This window comes from Catharus ustulatus, chromosome 5 (assembly GCF_009819885.2).
Source record: "Catharus ustulatus isolate bCatUst1 chromosome 5, bCatUst1.pri.v2, whole genome shotgun sequence".
NCBI classification, from domain to species: domain Eukaryota; kingdom Metazoa; phylum Chordata; class Aves; order Passeriformes; family Turdidae; genus Catharus; species Catharus ustulatus.
Genome location: NC_046225.1, coordinates 64,966,919 through 64,982,720, shown reverse-complemented (window position 1 = coordinate 64,982,720; position 15,802 = coordinate 64,966,919). Strand labels below are relative to the sequence as shown.

Genomic DNA, 15,802 nt, shown 5'->3' with positions numbered 1-15,802 from the left:
GAAAAATGACCCAGCTCCACTGTCTTGGGAAGAATACTCTTGAAGATTGTCCCCCCTATACAGTTAGGTTTCAAGTTCATCTGATAAAATTTAATCCCCAGACACACTTGCATTCAAAAGGTAGTTTCTTAATAGAAAAATCTCATTAGTAATTATACAGAGAAATTCCACCAGAATAGTGTATCCATATGTCAACATATGAGCAGTGAGTTCTTACTTCTGCTTCTTACCTAAAAAAAAATTGTTTCAGAATCATAGTTTTGCCAAAGCCAAGGCAAAACCACAAATGAGGTAAAAGAGTGTCGTAGAAAGGGACCAAACATCAACATGAACATTGTGACATGGTGTAGCTGCAGCAAAGATCACAGCTGAATATGAGGGAAGGATGAGGAGGTTATGGGCACTAATTACTTTTTTGAAAAGGCAAAACCAAGAGCTGAAGAATTTCCCAGAGAGATGGCAACTTTAGCTTATGGCAGCTTATCCCATGCCTGTGCCTTTAGGAGATCTTGCTGGAGCTGATTTAATGTTCAGACCCTACATCCTTGTGTTTGGTAGCCCCACATGAATTATTCAGTCTCTGCACCCAGCAGGCTGGCATGCTGCTGTGGGTTTGTGACTGGTCACTGATCTCCCAAGCATTTCCTGATGTTTCTGTGTGAAAGTTTGTGGAAAGCTGCTCTGAAAGAAGTTGCAGCAGGGAGAATGTTTTGGTTTGGTTCTGGATTTGAGGGGTTTTTGTTTAGGCTTTTTTTCCTTCTTCAGGGGTAGGAAGGATGAAGCAGCAAGTTCTACTAGATCCTATATATTCTTTTAAATAAATCTACAAAAATAAATACTCTGGAACAAACATTTCCAAATGTGTCAGTTTAAATATTTGCCCAAAGTTTTTCCGTCCTCCTCTTGATTTTTGTAAAGCAAGTGAAAAGTTGTAGTGTTTTCCCATTGATAATCATCTGAGGCTTTTACCACTTGTGCATATGAAGCTGCCCCAAACCGAACACCCTGTAGCAGAATTGACCAGAAAATGGCAATTCAATTTTAAAAATAAGCTTCCAGTGTTTTAAGTTTTACTTTCATTTCATTTTGGAATGAAGATAGGTTGTTTCATCCACTTTTATGAAAACAGAAATTGGATCAGAGTATCTAATTTTGATACAGAGATGTGAGGTATGATACAGAATGAACTTTCCAGCAATCCACTCTCTTGTCCTCTTTTCAGTCTTTCCAATTCTCCTCTGACATCTCACCTGTTTCCTAATTACCTAGCTGAAGCAAACAGGAGTTTTTCTTCCACCTTCTGGCCTAAGAATATATCAAAGTCTACATTAAATGTTTAGGTGAAATTTCAGCTTTTAAAAGTATTCCAGTCAGTTTTCCTCCATGTGGACATGTGCCAGTGGGTAGCAGACTTTCTGGTGTTACCTGAAGGGCTTTCCATATATATACCCACATAAACTAGTAAGCATGTGGAAGAGAGGGTTCTGAGATAATGGCAAAATAGTTTGTACTGCTAGATCTGCCTAAATTGTTGAAAATGAAAGGCCTGAAGAAAAATTGTTTCATTAAAATGGAAGCTTGCCATTCCATCACCAGACTTGGAGCAGGATTAAGCCGCTGAGGCTAAGCACAGAACAAAAGATTTTTGCACAGTGCTTTTACCGCCATCAGAATCTGTAGTTCAAGGGACAGTGTTGTCTGTTGAATGCTAATCCTAGCAGCACAAGGGCTGTATTTGGGAATTATAGGAAATGTTATGGTGGGTATATACTGCCCCATAATGTATTCTTACGACCTTTGCCATATGGGGTGTTTGTTTCTCATTGTGATGTACTAAAGCAAGATGAAGATGCTTTTTATGAAAGAACTGCAAAAAATGAAGCTATATGTCAAACAATTCTTCAAAAATAGTGAAACTCAACCTGAAACTCTAGCTATGTATTCCCAGCTTACTGTTTTGTTAAAATTCACAAAGTGTCTGTATGGGTTTTCTATTGACAAAGTTTCTTTAATTTAATTAACTTAATGCATTGATATTACTGAGCACTGAGACAGTAACTTGTTCGTGGCTGTCTTTCAAGAGCTTTCACTTAAAATTAACTGTCTTGAGGTTTTCAGTTGTTTCAGTGTGCTTCATGGCTAAGTGTTTTAACCTAACACTTTTGCACTTTTGCACTTTTATTAAAGATTATGACTCAGATGCTATGAGCAGCTCTTACGAATCCTACGATGAAGAGGAGGAGGATGGAAAGGGGAAGAAAATGAGACATCAGTGGCCTTCTGAGGAAGCCTCTATGGATCTGGTGAAGGATGCCAAAATCTGTGCCTTCCTTCTTAGAAAAAAACGATTTGGGCAATGGACCAAACTACTGTGTGTTATCAAAGAAAACAAACTACTGGTAACTTATTTTTAGCTAGCTATATTTTCTTTGTACCTTTTAGATGATGTATTTATTTTTACAGGAATCTGATTTTTGGAATATGTTCTGCAAACAGTGGCCAAGTCTGCAGTAACCTTACCAAAGAGTTCAGTCATGATTTAAACAAGAAGCAGAAAAGCACTGAAATTATAAGTGTATCATTTAGCCACTTAGAACTTCGATTTTTATTTCACTTAAACTTGAACCCCAGCAGTTCTCTGATATTGGAAAAAACGTCTGGCCCATTATCTTCTAAAATATTTAATCTGGAAGAAAAAAGTTGCTGAAACTGTAAATCCAATCTTTCATTCCCTGCGGACAAAAACCTCATAGGGAGCTCTGTGTGTGTGTGAACTGTTGGAACAGACTGCTGGAGAGAAAAGTCCCTTGTTGGACTGAGAATTCACTTGGCAGCATATGCTGTGGTAATGTATACACTTTAAACTAAACCTTTGCCATCTGTTCTGCAGTAATCACGGTGCAGTATTCACATGATGCACAGCTGCATTATAAAAGGGATGGAAACAAGTGGATGTATTTATTCCTTAAGCAAATCTGGTTATGCTTCCTTCTGATTGGAGGCACCAGTGGAAGATTCCGTGAATTATCCGCTCATAGATGTATTTTTGTTTTCTGAAAGGAGACCTTAACTGGGGGAAACACTTACTGTGTGTCCTTATGAGCAAACTAATGCTTGTGTTAATCAATAAGTTGGAGTTCATTGGTGCTCCTGCCTTCTGATACGGTGCTTCCAGCCATTGTACCTAATTGCATAACTAACAATTGCTGCAATGTCCCAAATGTTAAAAGCTGGTTATCAGGTCACAGAACATGTTCTATAGAACCTCTCTGTTCTACAGTGGTACAGTGTAGTTTAGGTGTGCTCACTTTCCAAGTACATTTGTGCTTATGGCAGTATAGAAAATAGCGGGGTATGAAATGGAGGCAAGAGATTTGTGAAAATATGGTTGGAATTAATTTGCTAGCTTGCAGTAGCTTTAATTTTTGTATCCTGCTGTATTTAAATGTTGAAAAGAAATTTGGTTTTGATTCAGTTTTTATTATATTCCTATAATGCCATCCCCATATATCAGTATCATATCAGATTTCAGGACCATCTGATAACAGCTTGAAGAAAGGAAAAAAAGAGACAGAGAAACAGATTTTTCCCTGAAGTCATACAGCATTTGTTCTACAATTACATTTATTGTTCCATATAAAAATATGTTATTTTTTATATTTTCATTTCCTTTACCCACATGTGTGGTCCGAAAAGCTTTTTTTTTTCCTTACTGGGAATCATCTTTCAGTAATTCTATAATGGGGATTAAGAAAATAAAAATCACAATTGGAGTCTAACGACCAAGTTACACAAGACTGGTTTATTGTTTGAAGGAGGACTTGGACAGTTAACTTATGAGATATGCAAGTAAAACAAATATGTGTTCTCAGGGATTAGTAATTGCTTGTGTCATAAATGCAGCTGTCATCATAAAACAAAAATATTTTAATTAGAATTAGACATAAAAAATAACATTTAGTAGGAAATTACTTTTCACTTAAAGTCCGTTAGGGACTCATTTTTCACTTGAAATCTTTTAATATATACATACTTCAGTTTTACCAATACATAATTATAAATAAAATATTTAGGTTAATATAAAAGGAATTACAAGCTGTTTATTGGTTCTTAAAATGAATAATGCTGTATATATCTTCAAGATTTCATAGCTTGAAAACTTAGTATTTTTTAAAAGCTTCAAATTTAAAATGTGTGACCAAATTTCTGAAACTTTGGTATAATGGGCTTTGCAGAGGGAATCTCCAGTGTTGTTGATCTGCAGAAGCTTGTTTAGAGTTGGCTGTATTTGCCAGCCTAACTTGTAGCGGTTTATAACATAGTTTTATCAGCCACTGTCTTCCTGACAATTGCATCCTGACATGAGTGCTGCTGCAGACATGCAGAAGTTCATGTGTTTTTCTCTAGTCACATAAATGCTCATCTATTCTTTGTATGCAGCTACTAGTTAGTCTTATTGATTGTCAGAGACCTTTTTATTATCAGATATCTTTTTAGCCTTAGTGCCTGTTTGCGTGAGTGAAAGCCCAATTAAACAAGTATATAAAATAGCTGGACATTCATATGGAGAGTTAAACATTGTTCTGCAGCTGGCACTGCAATAGCTTTGGGAACCTCAGCTGTGCTGATGTGTTGGAAGGTGGGATTGGAGACTGGGTCTGTAGTGATGTGAAGAGGTGATCTCTGTCTTCAGATCACCAGTTCCAACAGAGAGCAGGTCATCAGTGACCCAGCATGGAGTGGCTGTTCATGGACAGCATTCACTAGTGAGAGAAAAAATGTAAGTCATTGTAACCAGGAACTTACAAAATAAAATAACATGGACATTTGTGCAGGGACTATTAGACTCTATTAACTGAAAAATTGTAATTTTGTCCACTTCCTACAATTTTATTTACTTATCTCAAGAAAATAAACAGATGAGTAAGGCATGTGGCAGCATCTTTGAAATTGCAGTGTCTAGGCGCTGATGGAAATTTGCCTTCTTATGCTGGTATGTCACTGGAGGGCAAGGTAAACATCTGGATTTTAAAACTGTTAGGTTACAAGTTTATTCTGATGCTACATGTGAACAGATATCCTAAATCACCCTCTTCCTACCTGAGCAAGGTCAAGGTTGAGTCATAAGGATGATGCAGAGTCACTTAATGCTCTCCATATGTTGTACCTGTCCTGCAATAAAAGACATCTATTATTGTCAGTCTGGAAGTAATTTTGCTTTACAGAGTGGATGATCTCTCTCTGGCTGAACTCTGTGGTATGTGGTAAAAGGATGTGTAAAATATATTCAAAATTCTATGAATTAAAATTGTAGCATTTTTATGTAATAAGAGCTTCCCCCCGAGGTTCAGAAAGGCAATATCTAACTCTGGAACTTTCCTTGTTTATTTAGTGTTACAAAAGCTCCAAGGACCAGCAGCCCCAGATGGAGCTGCTCCTGAATGACTGCAGTATCACCTATATTCCCAAAGACAGCAAAAAGAAGAAGCATGAGTTGAAAATCTCTCACCAAGGAGCAGATGCCCTGGTTCTGGCAGTGCAGAGCAAAGAGCAGGCAGAACAGTGGCTAAAGGTAAGGGGGAGTTTCTGGCCAGGACTTTTTCTACCCTCTAAGTGCACACATTGCTCATTGCTGTTACAAACTGAGACACAGCAACTTCCACACAAATCCAGACCACTTAAATCCCATCCAACTTGGGACTGCAGAAATACAGACTTTAGGTTCAGGCCTCAAAGTAATTCCTCAGGGTTAGCCCAGTGCTGCTGCTCTGATAGTTTTCACTACTAATAGCACAGTAATCTGGCACAGAGAGGAGAGGTGGCAAATTCCCTTCCATCTTCTTCTCCAGTTCATTTTCCAGAAAGATTTGGTAGTTAGAGCACACTGGAGATGAGTGGAAGGTTCAAATTCCCTCAGGTGGAGGCAGCTGGCACCCATATTATTTTTGGCATGGTGTCACCTTTTTAAAAGGAAGATTCTCTGAGGAGATACCTGTTTGAATTGTTCTGGATGGAGAAAAATCCTCCAACTTCCTGAGGGCCAATTAGGTTTCCTAATTCTGGTTTAGCAACATATTCTCTGTTATGGTTTGTCCTGGGAAATGCAGACTTCTGAGGAAACACGATTTTGTCATCTTCTATTCCTCTCTGTTCAATGTCTGCAAACATGGAAAATCCCAAGGCAAGGGCTGCAGTTACAGATCCTAACCAGATTACTAGTATTTATGTTGGACTTTGCCAGTCTCAAAGGTGGAGGTCAGTGAAGTAGTGTGGGAAACAATCACTGCAGTTGCAGTAGCAACTGTTTTAAGACCTTGAAATCCAGCCTTTTAAATACATGTATAAATTTGAATGCATCAGACTCATCAGGCATTCTCCATGCTGTGCTCTGATCTAACCTTATATGGAACTTATTTTTCTAAGAATAAATTGTATTTTTCCAAATACAATTGAATTAAACACATAGGAATTTCCTGATGGCAGATAATTTTTCTGCAGAAGAGGGAGACATAAAATGCAGCTTAAGCGGTATAAATTCTGCTGTGGGCTAATGTACTAAATGGAAAATTAATCTGTAATTTCCTATTTTGCAATATTTGAATATACCTTTTGGGGGTTTGTGGTTTATGTGTGTTTGGTTTTGACTGTGACTTTGTATCCTGGCTTAGAAAATGTTCTCTCTATTGTCATTTTAATAGCAACTAATCCCAGCCATGTATTTGTTAGGCTTCTTCTGACATCAGTATCTTGTTCTAAGTTTTAAAGTCATGTAAGTGTCCCACTAGTTCAGCTAGCATTTCAAAACCACTGATTGGAATGAAAAGAAGTTCATAAGTCATATTCCCTTCCAAGGGAATTCCACTGTAATTAGATCATAGTAACTGCACCCTTATTTCCTGTGTTGTTCTAAATTTGGGTTTAGTAATACTGAATTCATTGGCATCTATCAGATGTTCTTTCATAAAAATTGTTTTATTTTTTAAATTGTATATAAAGCATCCCCACACAGGCAGACAGAGCAGTACTAGATTTTTCCATATCCCAGATGCATTCCTGCTGCTTCAAAATGAGAAAAAAAGAGGGATTTTGTGCAGTTGCATGTTCACACAGTTGTGTATTCTGTGTGTCTGCAAAGCATTTGGAGACAGTCTGACAGCACTTTATTTAGCTCCTTCATGCTGCAAAGCTCTCAAATAATGAAATCTTTCAAGTACATGACAGTGTTCCTGTACTCAACTTCCAAGTCCTCAGTGCTGCTTCAGCCCTTTGCTTCTGCAGTACAAATTGCCTGTCCCACAGCTAACCAGAAATGATCTGTGCAGCTATTTCTCTCTTTGGAGAAATAAAATAAGCATTACTTTCTGTATTTTTTAAAATACACTAAGTTTAAGGTGTTTTTGTTTTTTTTTAAATTATGTAAGCAATTATGTTTTGATCATTCAAGCCTTACTCAAAATTAACTTCTGAAAATCACGTGTGGCTTTGTGTAGGATGTTGTTGCACTATGAAAGAGGTCACTGCTTCATCTTGGGAGATTTTAACTTTCCCAGCCCGTCAGTCAGAGGGCCAGGGTCATTCTCAGTGCTCTATCCCTTACATGTGATTTCTGTGGTTAATAAAATGGGCAGATCCAGGGACTGCCAATAAGAAAGGGCTCTGCAACCACATCTTTAGAGCATAAGGTGCCTTCTTGGTCAAAGATTCTGCACCAGGACGTGCCACTTGAGACAGGTTACCACCCAGGAAAAATGGGTTCTCATGAATTCAAATGTTAAGTATCACATTAAAGCTTTACACTTAATCCTAAAATGCTTTTGGAGGCCAGATTGTCCTTTGAAAGCTAAACTAATTTTTTTTTCAATTAATGTATGTAATCCGTGCAGAATGTGTTAATTAAATAAACAGTTTTAAAATATCTGTTGGAAGACAAATTCTTAATCGGTGCAGAATACTTTAGACCTTTTTTTGGTAAAGATGACACCAAAAACACCCCAGCTGATAAACCTAGTGCAAATTGAAGTCTAGACTGGAAACCACAAAGGGAGTTTCAAATTTACCAGCTAACAAATGCTTGATGAAAACAGATAGCTGATGTCACCAAAGAGCCTGTCAAGATTTCAGAGGAAGGAGCAAAGCTAGGATAAATTCAGGCTAGAGCAGAGATCATCTCAGTAATATGGTGGGCAGCAAAAAGTGGTGGAATTTTCCAGACTTGAGTCTTAAAATGTTCCCACAAAAATGTACATGAAAAAATGTGTGCAGTTACACACTGACCCAAAATTGATCTTTTTCCATGCACGCTTGAGTATACGTGCATCTGTGCACCCTTTTGTGGTCAAGTAAGGTCTGAAATTTTCCTGTTTGCCTCAGCACATCCAACAGACTGGTAAAAAACTACATTTATTTGTCAGCATCCCTGGGAAATGCTGCATTAAAAATAAAAGGACTAGGAAGACTGTGACCTTACAAGAAGATGCTTGTTCAGTGCCTTCATTTGTGCAGATGAGTGTGGTCTGTGTGCAGAACCCTCAGACTAGACCACAGAAATCTGCACTCAATATTAAAATTACATGGATGCCAAAGAAATTGAGGTAACTTGTTAGAGGTAACTGGTAGAAGAAGGAAATGGTCACAGTGACTGGTCCCAAGGCCTTCTCTTGCACCTAACATTCCTCCTGCAAAAATGTATTTCTGATTTATCGCGTATGACATGTAATCTATCATTCCTGGAGCACTGGCCTTGCTTTTCATTTTTCCCTAACATTAGGCACTCTGTTAACTTCTCTTCATTTTATGGTGCTCTGCCACTGTGCAGCAATCTCTTCAGCTGAGGGTCTGTAATTGAGCAGTGAATCTTCCAACCATGGGGAGCCATCTCTTCATCTGTCATGCTGACAATGCTCACTCAGTTCTGAACTTGTTGTAATAAGGGGGATGTTTTGCCCTGAAGAGACAATAAAATCATGGTTGGGACTGTATCCAGTCATCCAAAGGCCCTGCAACATTCCTTGTAGGGCTGTTTAGCTGGTTCACCTACCCAGTTTTTCTCTCTGATTAACTGCATGTTGTCTCTCATGAAAGTCTGTGAAAACATCTCTTTTTATTTTTTTTCACTGCCCTGAGCTTAGTGAAGGGAGACAAGTAACTTCTGGCCTCCAGTCTTTATGTGGACAATTTTTCTGAAGAGTAAACTACTGACAGAGCTATTCTTTAGCCAGTTTATATCAGCATAAAATTGAGCTTGTAACTGTAAACATTGTGTGTCTGTTTTTGCTTTCTATGGGAATTTCCAGCTAGAGATCTTCAGCACTTCAGGCATTGCTTTCTTGGCTTATGTAGTGCTCCCCAAAGAGGTTATTATCTCCATTTTGTAGCTGAGTGGAGTCAAGTGCTGAATGGCCAAGCCTTAAAACTGACTTTAAAAAATGGGTTTGGGGATGCATACTTGGTACTAGTGATTTCCATGCAGTGTTTGTTAATTTGTAAGGAACTTAAAGAATGTTCTCTGACCCAAGACAGTCAGGCCAGGTTCTTTCTCCACTGCCCATCATCACTAGCAGTGAAGGCTGTGCAAACTAAATTAAACCTCCCAGGAATTACACCCTGTTGTCTCAAACAGATGATTTTAAATACCTCAGTTCAAGACACAGCAAGGTCAGTGAGTTTGCATAAGAGCTCTTTAGGGCCTCACCTGCAGAGATGATGGACCAAGCTGCACCTGGGAGTTTTGTCCAGTCTGCAGGACTCTGCCAGTGGCAGAGCCAGAGCATCCCAGTTTGGCTGTGAACTGGAGTCTGGGTGTGTGTGTGTGACCAGCACCATGGAAAACAATACATTATTTAAAAGAACCAGATGTATGTGTAAATTAAAAAAACCCAACCAAACCACCCATGAATACAGAACCACAAACATTCCTATTGTGTTCTCAATGATAATTTTTTCTGGCTAAAATCACAAATGCAAGCTGTCACAGTCAGAGCAGAACCCAGGAGGGCTGAGACTTTGACTACTAGATACTCCTCTCTCCTACTCATAGCTTTGGATGGAAAATTATTTAAATCACACCTAGCTCATACCAGCCTAAAGTGAGATGTGCATCTCCACAGTACCCAGGCTGGGGATGCAGCTCCCCTGGCACCTCTGCCCTTGAGCAGCAGTGCCTCCTGCCACCCTCCCAGGCTCTGGGGAGCGCCTCCTCCCTGGCTCTGCCTCATCCAGTGGCCGTATATGGAATGGACTTCATGGAAATCACGCGGGAGAAATGATACAGGGCTTGTCCTGGTTGAGTAAGTCAGAAAAGTATTTCTAAGGGGATGCACAGGCACTAAGGACAGGCTTACTGACTCCTTGTCTGCCAGAATCTCATCCTCACTTTGTTCAGACAAATGGCAGTAAGGCAGAAAGATTAATCTTTCCAGACTAAGGGATACCTGAAAATAATGTTTTCCAGTACAGAAGGTAAAGGGGGTTTCTTTTAAAGTGTAGGCTATGGTGGGAATAATTTCTGCTTTTCCTGCCTAAGATTTTCCTCTAGGTAAACTCCTTGGGGCATTTCTTCTCTGTGAAATGCTAAGAAGAATTTTGCTGCTCTCCTAAGGAGGAGGGTATTGACACTAACCTATGCCATATGAAGCAGTCCACAAGAGAGAGAAAATAAGGATAGTTATGCCAAAATGACAGAGAGTCCCAGAAAGTCAGTACTCTTCCAGGAGTGAAAAAGGAGTGTTTCAGGAATGGGAAATACTGACTTACATCTGGAACCAAACCCGTTTCCCTCTGCTGGGTTGTACTTAAGCAGATTGCAGCTTTGCCATATTCCTATTTCCAGAGTTAAGTGGCAGAGCCAAGGGATACAGCCCATCCCATTTCTAGCAATTCCAGTATTTGCTAAACATGTGGGCAGAGGGGGACAAGTGGGTGGGTGGCTGGCTGGATTTCTGTCCTGATTACATAAAATAAAGCAAATGTGCAGTCAGGCTGTGAGCTTTCTGTCTTGAACTCGATCATATTAAAAGTGTGAGTTTCTCATGTGAGTTCCATGAGAACACAAGATGATACCAATGCTGTAATCACATCCCTGTGGTGGTGAGGCTGTAGCTTGAGCTCATCCACTGTATCCACCAGGAGAGAGGTCTGCAAGCTCCTCAAGCACAGGACAACTTCTAGTCTTATTCCTTAACAGGTCCTAAAGACATCAGCCATAAGGAACTGTCTACAGATGTACTTTTACTCAGAATTTGTTTGGTTTCTGTGTGGCAGGGACTGGCTGGCAAGCAACTGGCTTGCTGGTTTTACTATAGAGCCAGTGTTTTTTATCTGGAGCTTGGAACTTTAAAGTAGCCAGAAGAATCTAATTTACTTTTTCTGACTTCACATGTAGAAAGAATAAATATGGGGCAAGTATTTTGCCTCCAGTCCTGGTGTGTCTTTTAAAATAAGGTACAAGAATTATAGAAATTTGTAGGTGAATGCAGGCATGAAACTTTTTATAGTAAATGATAGTGCTTCTGTAGTAAGATAGTTTTAAAAAGAGAAATATTCCAGACACACCATGTGGCAGAAATTCCACTGACTTCACCCATGGCTCAGGGCAGGAAATCTTTCCAGCTTCCTACCTGCAAATATTTCCCCTCTGTGCCTTATGTCACTGCACTTAATGCTGTACTTTGATACATATCCTGATCCACCTGGGGACTCAAGGTCTAAAGCCCAAGTCTGGTTAGGAGCAGCTGAGGGAGCTGGGGCTGTTTAACCTGGAGAAGAGGAGGTTCAGGGGGGACCTCTGTGTTCTCTACAGCTCTGAAAGGAGGCTGTACCCAGGTGGGGGTTGGTCTCTTCTCCCAGGTAGTATGTGACAGAAAAAGAGAAAATCTCAAGTTTCACCAGGGGAGGATTAGACTTGATATTAGGAAAAATTCCTTCACTGAAAGGAACAAGCTGCCAAGGCAAGAGATGGAGTCAGTCCCTGGAGATATTTAAAATACTGTGTAGATGTGGCACTTAGGGACATGGTTTAGTGGTGGATTTGGCAGTGCTGGGTTAACAGTTGGACTCGATCTTTGGGGTATTTTCCAACTAAATGATTCTGTAATTCTATAAATAAGAAATAATAGTACAGTTCAGGTTGCAGAAGCTTTTTCCAGGTCTGCATTTCAAAGTGGCTGTTCTGAGTCTGCTAATCGTAACATTGTAATGGTAATTGTGGTACTTAAGATTCTTGCAATGGAATAACAAAAGATTATTTTAAACATATTTATTTTTGAGGCTATCAAAAGAAATACAGTCTTCTGTTTTCTGATTACATTTGCTCGTACATTTTAAATATTTGAATAGATAGTCCGTTTATGATCTCAGTTTGATTTTCCTGGCAGATCACACTGTGTTTGTGTACATGTAATGTACAAAGGCATTTGTGGTGAGAAAAAGAGAATTATTTCCTTTCTTTAATGTGTGAGAAAACTTAAGCTATTAATGGAATATTTGCCATTATGAGATATTCTCAGTGCAGCCTTCCACATGATGCCATTTTACTAAAAATAAAACTTTTGGGGATTCCTTTTTTTTCTTTTATGATTTTGCAGCTATTGAGATTCATTTATTTGTGTTTTTATATATTTTGTTGCAATGGATAAAAGTTTGCTGAACTCCATTCCTCACTCTCACTCACAATTAGTTTTTAATGAAAATAGTAATTTTCTGTTTTCATATGGCTCCAGAAGATGGAACATAGAAAAAATGGACAAGAACTTTTGAGTCTTATGATTGAAATTATGCAAGTTGGCAATACTGGTGGAATGTTTTATCCTTAAAATTTTGAGCTAAAGCTATATGCATGTGAAAACCAGATTTTTAATGGCAGCTGTCTGCAAACGTAATTATAGAGAGTGCATCCAGGCAACCATTATATATTAAAGACATTTCATCCTGGTGAGGTGGAGATTTGTGCTGTGCATTGAACACAATTATATTGCACATAGAAGGTGAGGAGCAAGTCTTTGCCAGTGAACCTTTTGAACCCAAATGAAGTGTTGGACCTTTAATATGCATTTACTTTAGATCCTGCCACCAACTCCCTTTTGACAATGTGTCATCTTTTAAATCAAAATTTAATTACAACCCAATTAAGCACTTCAGCGTCTCCTTAAATATGTGGGATGTGATAAGAACCGGATTTACTTGAGTGCATGACTTAGCACATACTATTGAGTTAGTGCTGCCAAATCATTTCTCTCTGTTCTGTCTGTAACTCCCATTATAATCTGTCTTTGCCAAAATTAACTAACTGTGTGGTGTGAGCAGATGCTGAAAACATAAGCCATTGAATCAGGGTCATGCAGGAGACAGAAATGAATGTTCCCAGAAACTGTATAGTCACATTTCTCTAGGAAGAAAAAATAAGTGTATTTACACCATACTGAGGACCAGTAATTGAAAAAAAAAAACCCAGACACATAAAAAAATCTTACGATTTTAGGGAAATCAGGGCTTTGTTGAACTGAGGTGCAAATGCTCTGCCACAGATACATCTACATTTTGTGTTACAAAGAACACCAAGTGACATGAAATACTGGTTTTGTTTCTGGAACAAAATATGGGGTAGATCAGACAGTCAGGAAAGGATGCTGAAGTGTTTTGAGATTCTAGCTCAGAAATAAAAGTGTAGGTTCATCTCCCAGCTTTGCTTAGGTTTTTTTATGTGTCATTGAGTGAGTGATTTCATCATTCTTTTGTTCTTGCGTTCTCCCTCTGTAAAATGGGGCTGGTGCTTTTCCTTTCTTTATGATGTATAATGCATGTAATTTATGATGTGCTCCTGAGTAGCATAAGGATCTTTGTAAGCCCATAAACATTTGATTGGTTTTAGCTTCACCCTTAAAAGCAGATTAAGTGCTGGGAAAGGACTGTTTAGTGCCATCCTTTTCTTTTTAGTAGTTTCCATATCAAAATTGTTCCATTTGGAACTCAGCACGAGTTTGGATCGAGAGCCTATTCTCATCAGCATGAGCAATTTCAGGCTGATAATGGGCTGGTGGTAACCTTGCATAAAAATAAAAGATACAAAAGAGATAAAAACCTTAGTTATGGCCATGGGAGATCATCAAACATCTTTACTTGTGTATTTTTTACATTTATGTAATTTCAGGTTTTTAAGTTCCTCAGATTCCATCAAAATATCAGGAAATTCCCACTTCAAGATTTTTCTTTAATGTTTTAAAGAAACATTTGCTACAAGCATATTTACAATTTTTTCAACCTTTAGCTCTTAAGTTAATGTGCAATTATAATATAAAAATGCCACAAAATACCATTGTGCAGTATTTACTCTAAGTTGATCAGCACTTCATTAGTTCTCTGATAACAACAGAAGAGCATCTGTGTAGTGTATTATACAAAATCTTGTCCATTTGGCTTGAGGTACCTTGGATCCCATTTTCTCATGGTTGTAGTGAAATTAGTTTGGTGGTGTCAGCTGAGTTCATACTGCAAAATTAGCTCATGGAAGTGAGCAGTGCTCCTGGCTTCTTTACTTTGGAGAGCCTTGGAGTTTAGTGTTTCTAGAAACTGAAACCTTCCACCTCTAGACTTTATGTCTCCTTCAGGTCAAATATGAAATGACTTAGGGAGGGAACATGGAGAAGTTGTAGTATCAGCCTGTCTGACACCTGCCAACCTAGTAAATGTCTCTGTGATTCTCCTTCCCATCTCCTTTCACATCCATATGTAATTTCTAATCACTCTGATTTGTATTTATGAATAATTAATAAGTTTGGCCTTGTCTCCTAAGGTTATTAAAGACGTGTGCAGCAACTGTACGGGAGCTGTAGACTCTGATGGGCCTTTGTCTAGTTCTCCAGTACACAAAGCAGAGCTGGAAAAGGTAAAGTTACCAAAATGGTGAATGCAAAACTCCCTGTGATTACTCAAAAGAGACCCTGGTAGGCACTGGATGTAAATCCTTGCTGTTTCAGGCACACAGTCCCTGTGTTGTGTTGGTTTGTTTGGATATGTGCACACATCCTGCAGGGTTGAGGTTTCTGCCGTGTCAGTGTGTTTGGCCATAGAAGGTGCAGATTTATGGGTCTGAGGTGCAGAGATGGTCTCCAGCAAATGCAAAGAGCAAGCAGGGGTGTCACTCTTGGGGAAGAATGGATGAAGATTACACCAGGGTTTCAAGGGAAAGTCTCTTATTTTGGGGAATTTAGTCGTTGAAGAGCTCCCTGGGCATGCGGAGGTCACTGTTTTGGCCAACACTTCCAAGTGTTCCTGTCTCAGTAGAGAAACTTGGCTACTCCCACGTGGTACTTGGCTACTCCCCTGCCTTGACTCAGCAGGATGTGAGAGCAGGAATTAGGGAAGTGAGCAGCTTTGAAGTGAATGATTGATGCATTACCAGCACCAGTTTAAGCCCCTGCTCCATTAAGGCATCCATGTGAGCAAATCTCTCTGCATCCCTGCTTAAAAATCCCACTGAGAGAGGCTTCATCGCCCAATTCCTAATGGCAAGTGCCACCTCTCTGGTGGCAGTGCACCACTGCCTGTGGTGTTCTTTTGCTTTGATCCTGGGAGCTGTTCCAGGACAGCCCAGATTCCTGGTTTCACAGGCAAAAGATGTTGTGTTTGCACGTTTGCACACACCTGCACAGTATTGACAAAGTAAATTCAAGTGTTGAAAAATAGGGGTTTTTTTCGTAAACTGCATGCCATGAAAAGGTGTAATTTATCTTGTGATTCATTCTTTTTTGTGATAATCTGCGTGGCTTCACCACTTCTGAGTGATGTGGTCATCAAACCTGTGCTGTCA

At 39.2% G+C, this 15,802-nt stretch overlaps 1 protein-coding gene across 5 annotated transcripts in view; it reads left to right on the top strand.

The window, feature by feature from the left end:
• AFAP1 (actin filament associated protein 1) overlaps window positions 1–15,802 on the top strand; it is a 115,449-nt gene that overhangs the window by 71,493 nt on the left and 28,154 nt on the right. For all 5 annotated transcript variants that reach the window (XM_033060075.1, XM_033060074.1, XM_033060077.1 and 2 more), the window contains exons 5-7: window positions 2,188–2,399; window positions 5,393–5,572; window positions 14,786–14,878. In XM_033060075.1, the coding sequence (XP_032915966.1) occupies window positions 2,188–2,399; window positions 5,393–5,572; window positions 14,786–14,878 (485 nt within the window). The remainder of the gene's footprint in view (window positions 1–2,187; window positions 2,400–5,392; window positions 5,573–14,785; window positions 14,879–15,802) is intronic.